At 36.8% G+C, this 20,234-nt stretch overlaps 1 protein-coding gene across 27 annotated transcripts in view; it reads right to left on the reverse strand.

Moving 5' to 3' along the window:
* Positions 1-20,234, reverse strand: part of MYO3B (myosin IIIB) — a 210,700-nt gene that overhangs the window by 167,129 nt on the left and 23,337 nt on the right. For 25 of the 27 annotated variants that reach the window (XR_010431949.1, XR_010431952.1, XR_010431951.1 and 22 more), the window contains 5 exons: positions 15,919-16,102; positions 14,347-14,481; positions 10,907-11,011; positions 10,544-10,643; positions 6,941-7,017 (listed from right to left, as the gene is read on the reverse strand). Coding sequence is in view for 22 of the 27 variants with exons in the window: in XM_064660901.1 (XP_064516971.1) it covers positions 6,941-7,017; positions 10,544-10,643; positions 10,907-11,011; positions 14,347-14,481; positions 15,919-16,102 (601 nt within the window). In the remaining 5 variants the exon portion in view is untranslated. Of the gene's footprint in view, positions 1-1,912; positions 1,969-6,940; positions 7,018-10,543; positions 10,644-10,906; positions 11,012-12,803; positions 12,897-14,346; positions 14,482-15,918; positions 16,103-20,234 lie in introns of those variants that run through there. The other 2 variants (XM_064660912.1, XM_064660913.1) reach the window with 2 other exon arrangements.

Consider the following 20,234-nt stretch of genomic DNA (forward strand, 5'->3'; position numbering starts at 1 on the left):
AACAAAATTTGCTGTGTATCTCAATCTCTGAAGGATTAACAAGGTACACGAAAATAATGAAAGTCAGAACGTTTGTAATGTTCTGACATTCACTGCATTCATAATGGATGGGGAAAAGAAAGTATGCTGCAGCTGTTGTTTTAAAAAAGAGAAAAAATTCTTAAATCTTTTCTGAGCTTCACAATATATTACCTACCAAACAAAGAGAAAGGAACATATAAAGCATCTTTGTGCTACACCTCCAGGAAATATGGTACCTGGCAGTAAAATGACACTATGGCAAAACACTGGCATTCTAACCAAGGGGAATTAAACACTATCACATTCTCCCCCATTCTATTACCAGAAGCTACAGTCACTATTTTAGAAAAATATTTCCTTTAATACGCATTCTTTTGTTTAAAAAATTCAGCCTGTGGACCATGTAAGCCACTATGTTTTAGACCACTAGCTTGACTACAGTGAGATCAGCCTCACAGTAAAGATACAAAATGAACTGCTCTTCACCAAGTACGCAGCGTGTGCATGAAGTTAACAATCACGCTGGTTTGAAACAAGCTTTCCATTTCTGTTGAATTCATTACTAGAATCTTACAAACTTATGCACCCCTTAGAGAAACACAGATGCCATTAATTTTTAAAGTAAGAATCAAATTTTACAGCTTTTTCCTTTATGAAAGGTGCACACCAGCAGTTTGCTTTCTGTGTTGGCTAGCAGAGAACATTCTACTTTGCAATGTGAAGAAGAAAGTGTTTTCTAAGTCATAGTTTACCAGCCAGCCAACTCCTTGGGAATCCTTCAGTCCTGGTTTTCATTGAAAACTATTGTTACTCCCTGCAGAGCAAAATATCTCAAAAAGCAAAATATAAAAAGTGAATATACTATTGACTTATCTTTTATTATGTTCCTGTGTCTATCAGGAACTCAGAGATACTTTTTTTTTTTTGAAACATCTTCTTTTTGTTGGAGGTCTGGAGCTGAGAGCACCACTCAGCACTGCTGATGCCTCCTCTGGCCAGTGGGGCATGAAGACAGAGAGCCCAAAAGAAATGATCTGAAACTGAAGAACGTGCTACTCCCTTTCTCTTCCTTGTGCAAAAACATCAAACTTGTACCAATTTGGTATCCAGCAAAATCCTCCCCTGCTTGCACAAATAAAACAGAAGAGGTAGTTTGGTTTGCTGCAAACATTATGTTCATGCCAAAGCTTCAGGGAGTGATGTAGTTTATCTTGAGATTTGCTAGTAAACACCACGGTAATAAGCACCAAGTCTTTCACTTCAGCATGGGTTGCTTACATGCACACAGTGGCTTGGCTTGCTAAGGAGACAAGCTGTCACCTTTTGTTTTAGTTGTAATTTCATCATGGTTTCATACCCAGCTACACTGCTGTTAGGTTGAAAAGCACCTAAACACCACACACAGAAACAGAGAGTGTTATGATAGTTGTCAACACTAATTGTGCTGAGGGTCACACTGGTACAGAATGAAGTGAAGGGGAATTCACAGGTCTGGAAAAAACAATACATAAAAAAATTGGTCACAGGAACTCAGGGAGATTAAGAGGAATCAGTGCCTAGGCATTCTGTGTGATTTATAATTTGTTCAGAAACAAAAAATTCACAGAGATACAGAAGATGATTCACACCCTGACAAGAAAACTTTATATTCGAGGATATAATTCTGCCTGTTCCAAAATCAATACAAACATTTCTTTGAACTTCATCAAGCACATAAGTAGATCAAAGGTGGATTTAAAAGAAGGCAAACAAGTAATACGGAGAACTACCTGTTATTTGTGCAGCGGTCATACTGACTCGTGCAGAGGGAGGAAGCTATAGGTATGCTTAGCTGAAGCAAAATACATCAAACCCTTTCAAGTTTACCCAGAATTATTAGAAGCGAACTTACTTTCACTTTGCCTCAGTATATACAGTGCACGTACAAAAGCAGAGCTGCCAGCATACACAATACTAACAACAGCAGCACAGATGTGCTCCCTGGAGACGACTGCTACACACTGAGTGCTAGGGACCCACCCACAGAAGGAGTCAGAAAGGCTGACGCTCCTGAAGTGAGGCAGTGTGTGCTCCACTGACGTAGCCAACTAAGCAGCTTATGTGGTGTGTGAGCACAGTGCTGAAAAGCACTGCGTATGTAAAGCGAACGTGGCACAAAAATGCTACCCTTGCTGCAAGGAGAACAAAAGCACTAGCTATGCCAGTCAGTGAAAAAAACAACTCAGTTTCTATGCTCCCCCTGACACTATGCAACCCAACTTCATTTATTTACATTGGAAATATAATATTAAATATTCTTCCAATTCCTACACACCAAAACCAAAAATGTCTTTCATGACAGCATTTAGCAGCACTGAGGATACCGAATTAGCCAGAAAAAAGTGATAGCTATCTACCTCTACCTCTCCCTCACTTCCTCTTTCCCTCCCTCCCTCCCCTCAAGCACATACATGTAATTAAGAAAAAGCAAATTTATGATTCAAATTTATTTCATATTCTTGCATTTTCTTCTCTGGATTTCAGTTCTTTACTTAGTATCATCATAGAAATTTTTCCATGGTGTTTCAGAAAATGGTTACATTGTTAGAAATGTTACCAAAATAAGTAGTACTTATTTTACTACCAAAGTAGTAGTTAATATTTTAAATAAGTCTTATAAGTAATTATCACAATTAACGTTGACTCATTGTAAATTAATAACACGTCAAGTAGTCAAATTTTAACAACTGTGAGTAATCAATTTTTATTTTTAACTCATCAAAGTGAACTATTCCTGAGACCACAAGACTGCTCTAGCAGCAGGTTAGATTTGTAGGGAAGCGCAATACCTTTTATTAGACCAAATGATACAGTGAGGAAAAACACATAAGCTTTCAAGCACACAAATCTTGTTTTTATACCACAAGACCATCACAGACTTAACACTACTCATATTAATAGACACATTCTGCTTCTGATCCACAGATTTACTTCTGAGATGTAAGTGTATACACTGTACACCTCATACAGATTTATAAATGGTCTTTCACAAAGACCGCAAAAACTAAAAGGCAACTCCAGCCTCATAAGTAAACATATTTCATGTAGGGATCTCAGTGCAGAGCAGTGTGGTATTGAAATGTTTTTCTCTGCTGTTTTGCGCTTGTTGTTTTGATTTGTCTTTTAAATCTTTAAACACTGAACATGAAAGCTTTACAATCTCTCCATAGCTGTTAGAACAAAACAGAAGCATCTACAACTCCTCCACATCCCTTCACAAGACTATGGATATGTTATCAAGGTTACTGGCAACATTCCCTGAGGTTCCCTCCAGCAGCCATGTACTTTTCAACCCCATCCTGCCATGCTAGCCCATGTGCAGCTCTCCTGGAGGCAAAGGAGGAGGTGACACATTCTGCCAGACCTAGCTCTTCAGGGAGAGCTCGCTGGCACTGTCCTGCTGCTCAGGGATGACCTCATCACTCTCTACAACTGCCTGAAAGGAGGTTGTAGCCAGGTGGATGTTGGCCTCTTCTCCCAGGCAACTAGTGACAGGATGAGAGGAGGTTTAGGTTGGACATTAGGAAGAATTTCAGAAAATATGATTAGACATTGGAATGGGCTGCCAGGAAGGTGGTGGAGTCATCGTCCCTGAAGGTGTTTAAGGAAAGACTGGAAGTGGCACTTAGTGCCATGCTCAGGTTGACATGGTGGTGTTCAGTCATAGATTGAACTTGATCTCGAGGTCTTTTCCAGTCTAATTGATCCTGTGATTCTGTTATTCTGTGATATCCTAACTGCTTGTTTCAAGAGTTAAGTTTCCAGCTAGATAACAATAACCTAATTCTATTTGTGGAAAAAGAAAACTGCAATTCTATTTGAACTAGATTTTCTTCAAACGTTAGTTATGCTCTGGAGGTAGAAAACAAGACATGTTAATGTTTAGGACTACAGATGTAAAGTAGTTCAAAACGTACTAATGTAATGAAGTTCAAAAGCTCCAAATCTGATTCAACCTGCTAGCATACAACACAATTTATTTCTGCATATTAGAAAAAGATTTTAGGTAACTTCAGTGTTTGGCAATAGGCAGCTTTAAACATATTAACACTATCCTGACCTATTTATCTTTTCTTAGTATACCGGTATCCAGTGTTTCAGTTTCTGCAAGTCTCTGTTTGTAAGTGTGAGACAACAGTAATTAGGTTAAGCAGCAGTTATTGATTTTCACTGAGTCTACTTTAAAGCTGCTCTCAAACTGACTTATCCTTGTCAGGTTCCTGTTGCTTCCTCAAAGTCCAGTTTTTACCTGTATTTTCATTTTTCAGAAAAATTTTTGTTAATTACAAGCTCTGCTCAAAACAAATGCTGAAGGACAGATCTTTTGTATTTGTCCTGATACTGCTAAACAAGCCTCACAGTCGTGAGGAAAAAGGAGCCAAGATGTTTGAGTCACTCAAAAATGTTAAGCTGCTTTGAGTGCTGCCAGGAAGAACAGTGAGCTGAACACATTCCTTATGCCACCCTCAGTCACTGCTATTTTCCTATGAGCTTTTGGTATTGCAACTACCATGCCATACAATCCCTTTGATATGTTGTGCAAACTTAAATCTTAAAATATGATGGTTTTCTTGATTTTACAAACTATTCCTAACCCAGGCTGATCTAGTGATTCCAGTTTCCAGCATATTTGTCTCCTGACTACATCCCATTATTCCTGTCAGACTGAATAATTCTGCATCATTCTTCTTCAGGTTTTATTTTCCTGGGGTTTACATTTGAAAATATGCCCTGTCAGCTTCATTTCACTCTGAAACACTCCTGCAGTCTCTTCCTCCAAAGCAAGCTTTCTCATCTCCCCTCTTCTCTCACCCTGAGATGAGATACCATAATTACCTTACGCATTGACTGAGGTCCCTATGTTTCACACATAGATAGTAAAAGTCTAATTTAAAAAAAAAAAAAGTCTTCATGCCTTCTATGTCCCTGATTAGTAATATTTCAGTCCTGTCCAGTTATTTTATGGTATTTTGGGGTTTGACATAAATTCTACCCTATGTCAAAAACCTTTAGGCAGCAAGTTTTTTGCAACTGAGCGCAAAACACTGAGTTAAGTGCCCTTCTAGTGTTTACTGACTTCACCACAGTCTAATCTAGAAAACACTGTTCCTAATAAGCTGTTACCCAAGCAGAGCTTTTCAGCTTATTGCTTAATCTTTCACATAAAAATCAGGCTGCACATTTTAAAAATACCAGAAAGATCTCCCCAGAAATAAATTGCACTTCACACCTCACTTGAAATCTGTCATTTATATGAACACAAAGAGAGCAACTGTAGTGACTTGAGCACATGTGTTATGCAACATTTAAAAGCCATTTCAACCACAGTATAATGGATATCTGAGCACCTTACAGCTGTTTTGTTACATCTATGGAGCCTGATCTGCAGGTCATACACAGGCCTGCAAATGTGATATGGGTTACTACGTTTATGGTACTGGATTGGTTGTTTCAACAAATCTTTTCAAAACAGGAAGCACTCAGAGCTACTCCTGTTCCTGTTTGATGTGCTGTGCACACAACACACCTTGGTTACATGTGTGTTGTATTTTCAGGTCAAAATTTTTCAGCTCAAAATATCTTCTTATTTCTTTGGCTTTTTAACACAAGAATTAATATTTTCAAGAGAGAAGGGAAAATAAATTATATATGATTACTACCCTTGATGGCCATTATTCAAGCAAAACAACACTATAAAAATAACCTATATTAATCCGAGTTCCATAAAATATTTCATAATATGTCCATTATTATCTAGAGAAGTATTTTATAAAGGTCTCATTTTAGAAATGTGATTTCTAAACTGAGGTGATTCCATAAATAATGCTTGCACAGTGGTTTCTAAGGTATCTTGTGTCTCCTTTGTGACGTAAACTGGTTGTTATGGAGATGGTAAAATATCAACTATTCTTTGTGAGACTGTGTGAGATCAATTTTGGACCTGCTGCAGCATCTTTTCTCTGCTCAGCTATAATCAGGCTTCCTTAGCAACAAAAATAAATGTATAAAAAGTAAAAAATGTTTTAAAACAAATGTTTGCAAGAATCCTTTTAACCCTTTGACATACAGAAATAGACCTGTGTGTATTTGTAACACATGCAAATTCCATCCCAATTGTCCCCAAATTTGTATGGCTTTAACAGAAAAGACTTTTACTGTTACAAAGGCTGAACAACTTAAAAATAAAAAGACTAGTCTTTTTTCAATCTTTGTTTTTAAATTTTATAATCTATACATTTCATAAGTACTTTTTGTTCCTTAATGCAGGGAGGGCAAAGATTGACGTCTTTCACCCCAAAGTCTGGAGTTTGGGAAAGTATGCACAGGACTTTTGTTCAACAGTGCGTTAAATGAAACAGAAGGAAAAGGGTTATGTCTGGGAAGTAATAGGTAAAAATATGGTCTAAGATACTTGGCTAAGCCTCCTGTATATTATTTTTCTCCATTTTTAACCTATGCTAGTCCACGTGTTTAAGTGTGTAGGTCCCCAGTCAATGATTAAAGAATACATAGCTGAGTCAGGCTTTTGCAGAGTCCTATCGCAAGACTGGAAAAAAGGAATTCTTCCTTCTCCTCCCAGTCTGTATTTTCAATACATACAATATTTGTCTGGAAAGTCGTAACCTTTTCAAGGACCCTCAGTTATTTGTAGATTGCTGCACTTCTACAGAAACACTAAACAGAATAAAATAATGAAGCTTATTAGAAATCCATTTTGTATACTCTAATAGTATATTATTTTTTCTGAACAGAGGCCTAGATGTAAGGCAGAAACAAAGCCTTAGGAAGAAAAGATACTCTTTTTTCCTACTATGTGAAAGTGGCAACAAAGTGTGCATTGCAAAGAATGGAGACAACTCAGACAGGCACATTTGCCTACCTCAGGTGCCATCCAAAAGGGTGTCCCCACTGAGGTGTTTCTGCGTAGCCGTGTGCTGGTGAGCTGGGCTGAAACACCTGCAGTAAAACAGATCAAAGAAACTTGGCATTAAATTCATTGTCATTTCAGCCAGTTTATCTCAAGTATCTGGAAAACAAACCCCAAGCCTGGGAGAACAGCTGCAGAATGCCTGGCCAAAGGACGTGCAGCATTTGCACCGAATTATTTGTTTAATATCAGATTGCTGTTTTCATTCAGAATTGCTGAGAGATTTTTGGTGAATGGCTTGCAGTTTGAAGCACTTCCATTCAAACTAAAAAATTCAATTGGCACCCAAATATCACAACTCGACTTTAAAACTTCCTTTTCAGAAATTGACTCCCTGATCATCATTGGCAGGAAACTGGTTCACTAGCGTATTTGCAGAAGCTCCTGTTCAACAAAACACTTATGCACTTGCTTAAATCTTTCCCTACTGAGAAAAGCTCAGAAGCCCAAGCTTACACTGCAGTTTGTACTTAAGGAACTAAGCCCATACTTAAAACAAAACTTTTGGATCAGAGCTTTGCTGACTGGAGCTGGACTACTGAAGCACAACTGAAAAAAACGCAAAAGAGTGAATTAGAGTGCAATCAAACAATGTTACCAGATCAGAATGAACTTTCACAGCAAACCTTCTGTGCTCTAGTCAACATATAATCGATGGAGTTCAGTCCAGCAGCATTCCAATGAGTTGACACAAACCCAACATTGACTTAAAAATATATTTTTGCTTTAACATTTTTTAAAAACAAAAACCACAGTGGTTTGCCTCTATGGCATTACCCAGAGACAAAAATGGGCAGAAACACATATATACACACTGACTGATGCCAATAAATAAAAAATTGGGATTCATAAGTTAAATTATTTGATTGCTGGCTTCAACATTCAATTCTGTGTTAGTTTTTCCATTTTGTGCAATTGCAAGTCTTCAGTGACTTTCTGAGTACTGCTGTGAAACAGTTAATGGCTGGGACATAAAACAAGCCTCTGTGCATTTCACTGTGATCTCTCTTCAGCTAGCTTAATTCCTAGCTGCTATCTAGGGATATTCCAAAACAGTGTAAAATACCAAAGAGCTGAGAGAGAGAGAGCATGAGAATAAGTGAATGATAGTTGCAGACATTTTAGGTCGACTTATATTGTGACCATCATTTATTCAAATATATTAGGCTGCTGAGAGCAATTGAGGGAAGAAATATGTGTTACATTGAAAAAACAAGCTGTAAAGTCACCAATAAAGGAAAGAAAAGTCTCAATTAAAGATATCTGTGTAACCCTCTCTGTGACCTAATATCCGTACGTACAGACTTGAACATGAAGGAACTTTTTAAATCAAGATTGTGTCTCTTTCTGTGGACAGAATGGATAGAATTCACTGAATAAGTCATAATTTAATTTTTAAAACCCCACTGATTTGAATTCTCATTACTTATTTAATATATTCAATCCTATACTAAATTTAAAATTATTATTTTATTTTATTTTGACATGTTTCCTTCCCCACTCACCAAACAATAAATCTGCTTAACATTCCCACAAACTGGCAGAGGATTATTAGTTCCAGAGATTAACCTAAAAATATCCAAAGCATCCACTTTGTTTGGGTACTTAATCTGAGATCTTTCAGTTTTCAGGTACTCCACATGCCTCAAGTAGAGCTGCAACAGATCTCAGCTGCAGTTCAAGAACACATAGTTCTTCTGCAAAGGGGGACAAGATGTTTCAAACTGGCTATTGGGAAACGAGGAACAGAGTTTGATGTGACCCTCCAACATCACAGAGAAACACTGGCGGAAGCAAGAATAGTCTCCAATTTGATGCCATTTAACTTTCTGAATTGCAAGTCCCTTCTCTTCCTGAATACCTTGCAATTGCACTACGTATCTTTCACTTTCTGCTACAAATGAGACAAAACAGTTCTACAAACAATATCACCTGTGACACAGTCCTAAGTCATTTCCAGAATCTCTTCTCTGTGACTACAGCTGTGGACTAGACGGGGAAAAATAGCAATTTAATAAAAGCTTGGCACATGATGCTTCTTTAGTCAGAAAGCCCATAGTTATGTGGGCATTTCTTGGCATTTCCTAAACCATAAAGCATTAGGGAACACTTGAGATTTAACTCACATTTTTTTCTGATCCTGTCATGTTTGTTTTAATGTTCTAGTACTACTGTTGTAATTTAAAAAGTAGGAAAAAAACCCTGAAACGTAAATGTGGAATCAAAGAGACCCATGGGACACAAGAAAGATTGGGATTCTCAGTTTCCTTGAATGTGCCACTTGGAGTTGTGTCTTTGGAAGCTTAGCTTCTGCTGCAGCTAAGGCATTTAACACATCTGATAAAAACATTTTGCTTTGGGGAGAAAAGCCAACTTTTCCCAAAATGGCATACAAACAAAGATTACTCTGCCAAAATTACCCCAAATGAGAAGGGATCTTCCTCCCTTGCAGTCGGTCAGAGACTCACTCCAAGTTTTGCTTTAGGCCATATGTTTCTCCCTACACTATTTTAATTGCTGCCTTTACCATTCAAAATAATGACTTTCTGTCCCTAAAAGACACTAAGGAGTCTCTTATTTCCCAACTTACTTTAGCATCTTCAATAGATTTTTATATTAAATTTATAATACCATGACATCATTGATATTAAATTTCCTTTCCACTACATAAATATTTTAGGATTTAAAAAATAAAAAGTATATGCAGATTTTTTTTGGCACACCATTTTACCCCACTCTTTTGTGAATGTTTTTCTTTACCTTCATGCACTGCTAAACAAACATCTGTTATTCACACACTACTATTCTCAATGACAATTACTTTATGTATTATAGGGTTTCATTAATAAATCATATTACAAATAATCTGCATCTGTTACCTTTAATAAAATTGCCATTCTCTTGCACATATATCTGAGGGATTAAAGCATTTCTTTGTTTTTCTAAGTGTGTGTTCCAAGTGGGAAAAAAAAAGCTGAAATGACTTAAATTCTATTGCCAATTGGTTTCTATTTCCCTCCTTCCCTTCCTTCCTCCCTCCCTCCTGTTTCTTATGATGCTTCCAGACTGGCAGTGCTCAAATCTAACAGCAATAATCACAAATTAAATGGATGTTGGGTTTTGGACCCAAGGGACTATTTTACCTTCTGCTCAGAGGGAAAAAATATGCTTAAGGCTAGCAAAACCATTTCAGAAAGTATGTTTCCTTTTCATATGCAAAAGATAGAGTATCTAAATTTAAATTAGGAGGACAACTGCCCTGAAACTGATCTTCCTTGTAAAATGCAAAAGAGCTTTGTAAATAAAATGGTACCTCAGAACTTTTAAAATTATTAAATTAAGTTTGAGCTTTTAAAAGTCTCTTACTGATTTTTAGTTAGAATTTTTATTCTTGCTGTAATCAGCTTCCTTCAGCATTTTTCCTTCTCAAAATAATTCTGAGTATCCTTCTGAAAAAGTCTCTTACTGTGGCATTCTGCCTTCTCAGGGGAAAGTAAACAAATGACTTTGGCTGAACTGCACGTATCAGAAAAACAAAGGGGAAGTGGTCATTACCAAAGTCAACGAGCTTGACTCCACCTTCTGTTGTCAGGAGAATGTTGTTCCCTTTCACATCACGATGAATGATCCGGTTATTGTGTAAATGCTGGAGGCCCTGTGTACCAGCAGTAACAAAAATAAGTTTACTCCCTTATTTAAAAACAATTACCCTACTATTAGTGAATGTAATGAAGACAATCTGCACATACTCTATAGAAGCATCTGTGCACCGCATTACATGCCTTGAGACAACCCCTGCTGCTATAATAGCCCACAGAATATTGTCAGCATTACCATACTTTATAAATGGCAAATGTATGTAGGAGATGAGTAAATTGCACCCTCTGCTGTCATTACAAACCCAATGAACATCCTTACCAAGAGAGCACCATATAAGATGTATGAGATTATAGCTTCATCCAACCTTCGGCCACACTTCAGCAGGCCTTTGACGAGCTCTGTGACAGAACCTCCATTGCACAGCTGTGAAGGGGGGAGGAGTTGTAAGGACAGAAAAAAACAAGTTCTCAGTTACTCAATACTATACATCAATAGGCTATAAGCACTTACTGTGCAAAACTGCGCTGCACAACAAGTCTGGAGACAACTAGATTTTCCCCTTGCAATTATTTATGTTGTTACTCCACCTTAGAACACATTTTATTAGCAATGTTATTAATAAATCATAGCAGCCCGGGTGGGGGAAGGGAAGTGAAAACTGAAGATTATAAACTGTAGTTTATAAAACATCACTAAAAATCAAAATATTACGAACAGGACTGTAATTTGATGTTAAAAGAGGATTTATAAATCCAATTTACATTATTTGATTGTTTCTCAACAATATGTGCATTGCCTTTTCAAAAAAATCCTGTGCAAAGAAAAGGACAGACAGAAAAGACTGATGTTCTTGACAACTGGGAGGCAACAAATTCCAGTCATTTTACACTTTCACTTCATCAATGCTCCTGATGGCAGGCACTATAAAGTAGACAGAAGCCATATCTCTATACTCAGATTTAATGCCATGTGCTATCAACAAAAGAGAAACATTCTAATCTAGAAAAGCAGGTTCTTGCAAGCATTTCCTACCGATGGGCTGCCATATAACAAAAGAGGAGAAGAAAAAGCAAAATTAGAATCTTTGTAAATATGTTCTCACCCCCACTATAATTTACTGTCCATGCTGTTCTAAGCAGGTATTCGTCTCTATCCTTTCTCCTCTTTCTATGTCCTTTTATTACCTTAATATTCACAATTGTTCGACAAAAAAAAAAAAAAGATGGGAAAAGTGACTGCCTTTCTCTCATTGAATTTTCTCTTCTATACCTGTTTTTGTAGCCACCACCCTTACCAACGTTTCTGCCATACAGAATCACATGAATTTCAACATAAGTTCATTTTACATTATCAGTTAAAATACTACAGTGTAAATCAGGAGACTGGTATGAAAACACAAACTCTCAAGTTTTGCATATTTCAAATAGCTTTTATAAATTGTGTATCAATTCAATCACAAATTTCTGTGATATGTTAATATTTTCCTTAATTTATTACTAACTTCCGCTTGTATCCAAAAAATTTCACTAGACTGAAAGTTTTAGTTCATGGAAAGGACTGCATCACATGATAAACAAGACATCCTTTATGTAAATAAGTTCTTGAAGCAAAATTTCCTCACTGAAAACACTGGTAAGTTCTGTAGAAACTGACTTTACTTTTTAATTCATTAGTAGAATTCATTAGCGAATTTATTTTTTTATTTTAATAAATTAGGTGGGAGCATTCAGCTCAGTATCAATCATCATATGTATTTACATAAAAGTGCATGTTTTTCTTTCCATGCTTAAACACTCGCTGACAAGCCATTATGTCAAAGATTTTTATTTATTGCTTTAATTGCGCTAACTATTCTGTTGAGACGGGCTGTATGAAACTTATCTCTAGCCTGAAAATAAAATATATAAAAATACTTCAAAAAAAACCCCAAGCTGGTTCTGACTGAAAAGTAATACAGACTGACAGCTGTTTGGTACCATATGTTAAATGAATGACTGACTCTGAAAATAAATATATCCCACAAACACTCCTGCAGCTGTCAGTGACACTATTCTTGACAGCAAAAATCTTGGACAAAATTAATTTGAAAACTTCATTATCACTTCATACTTAATGGCAATACTTTAAAAGGTGGAGTGATGCACATTTAAATGGAAAAGTAGGGAAGTTTGCTTAGTGAGTTGTCCAAGACTTGCATCATCATAAAAATACTTACAGTGTCCATTTTTGCTACCCTTCCTCATCATAGGCATTTATCAAAGTAAGGTCCTGCTTGGAGTGAGTAAACATGGTAAAACTGTGCCTAAAGGAAAAAAATCTACCTTTTTATTACAAATTTTGGAAGTCACACATCAAATGAATGTATTTCATCAAAGACTCGGGGATCAAAGTCTCTGAACACTTTGTATATTCCCTTTTACTGAAAATGTGTCATTAATTTATAATATAACAAGTAACTGCTATGCATACATAAATTTGCATGTAAATTCCAAGGCAAAAAGTAGTTTGCCTTGTCTGGTAAATTTGTCCGTATAAGGAAAACACATTTAGTGTTTGACACTGATAGTGTCAAATTTCTTCAAAACTTTGGATAATATGTGCCAAGAACCACCCGAAATGTACCTACTTAATTGATAGAGTCTATACAAACGTACTGACCTGCTCACATTCTACAGTCAATTTTGTTACACAGAGTATGTCTAGATTTTGTTTTACAAAATTTTGTTATATGGCACTTAATGGATCTTTTAGAAACAATACACTTGTACTTAGAGAGAAAACACACCAGAAACCAAGCCCAAATTCAACATGATGCCAGCATGCATACAATGAAAAACAACACCAAAACAAAACCACTAACATTCCTTTTCAATAGTTACTGAAATTTAAGATGAAACAATCTAAAATTTTTCATTCAAGCTACATGCTTCTCCAGTACACAGAAGTTAGACGTATTGTTGGGATTAACTTAAAATGGAAATAAAGATTCCCTATCATTCAAGAACAGGGAGTGGCATTTCTAAAACAATCAATACTTAAAAAGTGAATCCTAACTTTTACCAGTCTGGTTATGACAGAGAGAAAGGTCTGAATGGTCCGTTACTGCCCATGAGAGCAGTAACTGTCTGTGCAGAGTTCTGTATCAATTAAGCCTAGAAAGCATACAGAAGAAATCCTCATCTTGCAACAACCTTTGGCAGTCACTGAACTGGAAACAAGACCACCAAAGTACATTTGACATTGTAAGAATACTGATTGCTGCTAAACAAGAGTTAATAGAAGGCATTTCTGTAGCTACGTTTTCAACAACAACCAGCCTCTAGTTTTAAATTACCATAAAACAGACTTTCCCACTACACTTTCACTGTTCACTTCTTCAGTAGGCAGCTTATTTGTTAACTGCCCTTCATGTTACTACTTCATCATCATCCTTTGCATTCCTCTCAAGTCCTTGAGTTTTCCAAAAGTTTAGAGAAATGTCTTATCTAATGTTTCCTCCAACAAGAAAAAAAAGGAGCTGCTTATTTTGGAGGCAGAATGTAGCAACTTGAACAGAAATTAAATGTCAGGACATTCCCTATTGAATAAACTTTTAAATGGATGTGATTTTTCAACAGTAGGCTACCACACATCATCTATCAACAGTCCTTAAAGGCCCCAGACTGAGAATCATGAAAGCCTGTGACTCTTTAGCAATAACAAACAAAAACCCAACCACATTTTCTAGCTAAGATGTAATATAATCAAAATGTTTTTACCTCAAGTACTAGCCAGAGCTGTCCTCCCACATATTGATCTGCTTTGTAAAACATGCCATAAAATCTAACAACATTAGGATGATTGGGAAGAAACTGCAAAATATTATATTCAGCTTCAATTTCTTCATCTACATCCTACATAAAAAACAAACACATAGAACATATAAAGACAGTTACTTTCAACAAAACAAGAATAAACTCTCATGGATAAAAAGAACCATTTATTAATTAGTTTGTACTTTTAAATGGTTTTACTTTAATGCAGTTGAAATTACACTAAACTGTAAATTTAATGCACACCAAATCATGCCATTTTTGCTCTTTTTACATACAGAAAAGTGAAGCCTGTGTAAAGCAAGCAGTTGTTCTCCAAGAATTTTTCAGTGCATAATATACTTAAACAAGAAAATTAAAAATCATACTTAACTTTGCGCAGTTATCTAAATAAGAAATTTACACATGTATGATTTTTAACCTGGTTTTAATCATGCATACTTTTAACATGTGAGCTAAATGGAAATACATGAATCTTTGATTTATTCTTTTTTCTATGGTCATCAGATGGGACTAAACAGAGAACAATTTCACTAAACCTTGAAGGGGACATCAGTAAAACCAAATACATTCTTATGAGGAAAGACATACACCAGAAACAATGAAAGGGAGACAAAACAACCACCCATGAAATAAGAAAAGGTTACTAACTATTTATTAATGGAAGAATTCTGTGACAACTACAAGATCCTGGTTAATAGCAGCACACAGGCCACAATTCAGAACAATGCTCAAGCAATGGAACTTTCCCTGTTTCTGCACAGACTGTGACTATTAGAAAATTTAAGCTTGTGCCTTCTTCAGATTTATACAAGGGAAAACCACAACGAATTTCAGGAGTGATCGATGACAGAAGTATAACGTTTTTTAGTAAATATCTTAGCACAGCTGCTGTGATCGAACTCCAGCTTGATCCATTCTGAAGAGCTGCCAGGTAAATCTTCTATTGAAAACTAGGGCCTTGGCTCTCAAGGGAAGATAGGTATTTAACACCCACTAAAACCAAAGCTGGCACAGACCTCTGAGGATCTGAGATGTGCTCTTCGCTTTTTATCTTAACTATTGTCTCACACTATTATCTACTTATAAAAGGTAACTCTAAAATATCCTAAAGTTCACAGTGCTTCTGTTACGGGAAAAGTAATTCTTCCAGAGAGTACACAGAATAAAACAAGAACATTACCAGCATCTTTTATTTTCCCTGCTATAGCAGGCCCTATGAGAAATTCTCTGTGCCTTCTCTTCACTTGCATGCTCCAGGCACAGATAACTAAATTTATACCAAAAGAATTACACAGACCTAAAATAGAAACCAGGCAAATTATGTACTCAAGTAAGATGATGAAATTGTAAGCTCATCTTTCAGTTTCTGGTACTACACTCCCTCTGTCCATGCATTCTGCAAAATTGTTCCCTTCTGGATGTTTCAAAATCTTACACATTTGATTTACATTTCAACTCTGGTTTACAATTCTTTTCAATTAACATTGAAGTTACAGTTTAATATTTTCTACTTACACTGACAGGATCCAGAATCTTTACTGCTGCCAGGCTTCCATCTTTCTTATTGGCAACCTTATAGACTTTACCATAAGTGCCTTTCCCAATAGTCTCTATGATTTCCCAGGTATCTGAGGGATCGGCTAACGATTCTAGTCCAATCATACTGGAATTATATTGAAATAATCCATACAATGGCTTCCTGGAAAACAAAGCAGACATACATAGATTGGGAAGCCCTAAGTAACTCTGTACTAAAGACGGCATCTTAAGATAAAAAAATCAGATGTTGTCCAAATTTGAGAAGAAATGCAGATAGAATCATAAATGAAAACCAGACAGAAAGGTAAGATCACTCAATGAAAAGAATGGAAACAAAACTCTGGGGACCACTTCTCTTTCCTTACTTTATTGTATGTATTATTTGCTTCAAACATTGCCCCACACACTGCACCATTCTACACAAATTTTAACAAGTTCTGACCAAATCCAACCCCTCCCTCTACTGCACACTCTTTAATGGGCATTTTACACAATTGGAGTAGCACAGCTTATGAAATGAGGTCTTATTTCTTGTGCTTTGAAAAGCCATGTCATGGTTTTTACATATATTTGTGTAATGCTCCCTGGAGATTGCCAGACAGGTCTTCAGTAGGTGTAACGCTTCACTATATCTGACTTATCTACAACAGGGGTACATATAACTACTTTAATAAATTTAAGACTGGGCTGGCTGTATAAAAAAATACAAACCGACTTGAAAATAGGGAACAGGTCACTGGGGTGACATCCACCCTGGAGATGTTTCTCAACAATTGCATTTGTCTCTGTATGTCAGTCACAGTGTGTTATGGTCTACTACCCTGGCTGACTGCATCTCCAAGTCCAGGAGATCTCCAGGTCAGGGGACTTGTTTCCCCAAACACTCCTGAGCAGATCCTGAAGCAAAGGGACCACTGCAGCCTATGCAAAGAGCTCCTTCCCACCTTGGAATTACATAGATGGCAAGTTCTGGTGATTAGGAAAATAACAATACCAATTTAGGATTTCAAGTAGTGAGAACGTAGATCTCGTCCCTGAACTGAAATTAGAGAAAGGAAAGATGAAGTTTAAGATGGGATTAACTTAACTTTCATATATTAATAATCATTATTAGGGAAGCTCAGTGGTTAATGGTTCTCTCAGAAAAAAAATTATTTGCCCATTTAGTGGCTGTCAGTAGGTAGACCAGCCATCTGTATGCTTAACTAGGAGATGTAAAGTCTGAGACCCAGGAGGAAAATAAGAGTGCAGTCTTGACAAAAGCAATTGAACACAACTCACTGATCGCAAAAGCTCCTGATTTTTGGAGATGGATGAACTAGCACATCAACATACACTTGAACTTTAAGGCTCGAGCCACTTCTTTCCAAGCATCTCTGATATGTGAAAATCTGCCTGAAATAATTTTAAAACCCTGCTGTCTTACCTCTTCATCATTTCTAGCACCAGTGACAACTATCCGGTATAAGAAATTTAGTCAGAAAGAAATGTGAGCCTGGTTGCGGAAACCGACAAATTAATAGGGATTCAAGCAGCAGCACTTCAATCTAATTAAAGAAATAATTGTGCTTTCTATTCATGATAGAGAAGAAAACAACCTATGAGCAAATCTATATGCAGTACAGGTCTGTATAACAATATTCAGAATGGAAGCACATGTATAAACTCACTTGCATGCTTTGTTCCTTTACAGAAGAAAAATGATTACATGTCCTCAAAGTATTTTATCTATAGCAGGCACAAAACACGGCTATTACCAAAGTCAGGTTAGAAGTAGTATAATCTCTCATATAAAACAATGGGAGGCACATTTAAGAGAAAACCTTTATTTTCCTCCTTGGTAAAACTGTATTTGCACTGAAGCTGGTGCCAAATAACGCATCAAATTGCTTTGGTCTCTTCACAAAAATAAAAAGGCAAAAAATAGAAGAAAAAATAAGGGGAGGGGAAAAATAAAAGCAAGAGTCAATGTCATTTATCTGTCGTGGGTCAAAAATGTAAGTTATTAGGACAGTTTCTCAGTATTTGGATCAATACAGCATGCCACAAATCAAGAACGGTATTCTGAACACATACACTTAGTACCTCAACAGAGAAGCAGGTCAGGTGAAAGACTTCTCTGAAATCAGTGAACAGACTGTACTACATGCACTGAGAACAGCAGCCACAGATATGGAGCTCCTGATAAGCCAAACTTAAGAGCAAGTTTTGCTTGCAGGGTGAGGGTGGTGGTGAATATAAACATGGGAACAGTTGCATCTCATGAAAAAAAAAACCAACACAATAACATATTGAAGGTGTGGTTTTAATGCTTTAGGAGAATCATTACAGATGTTCATGTGCAAAGAAACAGGGAAGAATAAACTGGAAATAGCTTTGATGCAACCTTACAAAGAAAAGAAAGGACAGACTGATATTTATTTCTCTGTCACTGTAACAACGACCCTATCATACAGATTGTTTTGTTTTAAGGAAAACCTTATTTATCCTCAACAGCTGCTTGAAGGGACACACAATATCACATCTGTACAAAGAGTGCCATGCATCATTTTCTGGACAATCTGGACAAACATTGCCTGCTCTTGTTCTGAATAATATGTAAATAGTACATCCAATTTTTCAAAACACATTAGCATTTCTTTATACTAGAAGACACTGTTGACAAAATAAAATCTAATGCATAATTTTTACAGATACGAGTCATGACAGAGGACAGAAGAAAAATTTTAGTGTGCATTTTTGTGCATTTTGATAACACGGCAGCATTTACATGTAGCATGTTTATGCATTACATGGAATCAGATTTGCAAAATACATACCATAAACCTCTTCTGTTTAAACTAAAACAGCCTCTTGTTGGACTCAAGTAATACATATCTAAATAAGGCTCTACGTATGTCATCAGTGAAAGTGCCCTTAGCCCTTATGACATTATTGCATTCCTATGATAAATGTGAATATTTTACAGCACAAAAAAGCAAAAGGACAGTATCTGGTATTATCTTCAATAATCTAAAATCTGGATTAAAAAGGAAAAAAACAAACACGAAATGTAAACATAGGAAAAAGTTGAAGCTATAAGGTGAGTTTGTGCTTCTCTTTTTCTGTTTCCCAATTTGCTGAGCTTCAGAAAATAAAATGCTCCTGTTTTAACACAGGCTGCCATTTACTTTTTATTTATACAGTGAAAAGTTATGTATGAACACAACCACTCTTGCAACAACCCCATATGCATACAGACTGGGGAATGAGATGCTGGAAAGCAGTGCCACAGAAAGGGACCTGGGGGTCCTGGTCGATGGCAAGTTGAATATGAGTCAGCAGTGCCCTGGCAGCCAGGAGGGCCAACTGTGTCCTGGGGGGCATCAGGCAAAGCATCACCAGCCGGGTGAGGGAGGGGATTGTCCCGCTCTGCTCTGCACTGGGGTGTAGTGAAGATAGTAGTAGATACTGTCCTTTTGCTTTTTTGTACTGCCTCGCTCAACTCCTACACAACAGTGATTTCTTTCTGCATTCCAACACACACCCTCTTCTAGCTTACAGTAAGATAGAGGTTTGAAAATTAGTACGAGCCTCGCTCCAGCTTGGTGCTTCTAACAATCACGACACACAGTACTAGAGAGTTTTGAATTCTGATACAGCTGGCAGGGACAAATAGCAATACCAGCCAACACTAGTGAAATGAAATTGAACATATAGTTTCCATACAAACAACTGCAGAGGGCTAGTTTTTGCAATGTTCCATTTGTCTAACCCCTCTTGTCTCTCTTGTGAAACAGCTGGCTTATACACTTCTGGCATCTACAAATACTGTGGAAGAAGAGACTGCCAAATTCAAAAGTAAAGTATTTCACAATTTGTAGGGAACTCAATATTGGTCCCACACTAAATTAAGTAACTCACAGACAGAAGAATTCAGAAAGTAAAGTTGACGTTATCAGCTTAGGCTTCACCCACCCATGACAGTCCCTATTCTGCTGGCTAGAAATGGTCACACACAGACAGCTACCTCAGAAACAATTGTTAGAGGAATTAATGAACCAACAAAAGGCACAAGATCGATAGTCAGAGCAGCTTCCTCTGCTAGTCTCCTCCTGTTGTTTCTCACTGGCTAGGTCAAAACAAAGAGGATGTCAATATTTTGAAACGAAGTATACAAAAAAATCTATCAACACACCATCCCATAACTGTTCTCAATTGGTCTCAGGAAGAGAGAGTGCAGAATGTGCTGCACATAGTTCTTTTTGGGATAAAGGTCAGTGATGGAAGAAGATGAAGGAGAAGGATAAAAG

This window comes from Pseudopipra pipra, chromosome 7 (genome assembly GCF_036250125.1).
Source record: "Pseudopipra pipra isolate bDixPip1 chromosome 7, bDixPip1.hap1, whole genome shotgun sequence".
NCBI lineage: Eukaryota > Metazoa > Chordata > Aves > Passeriformes > Pipridae > Pseudopipra > Pseudopipra pipra.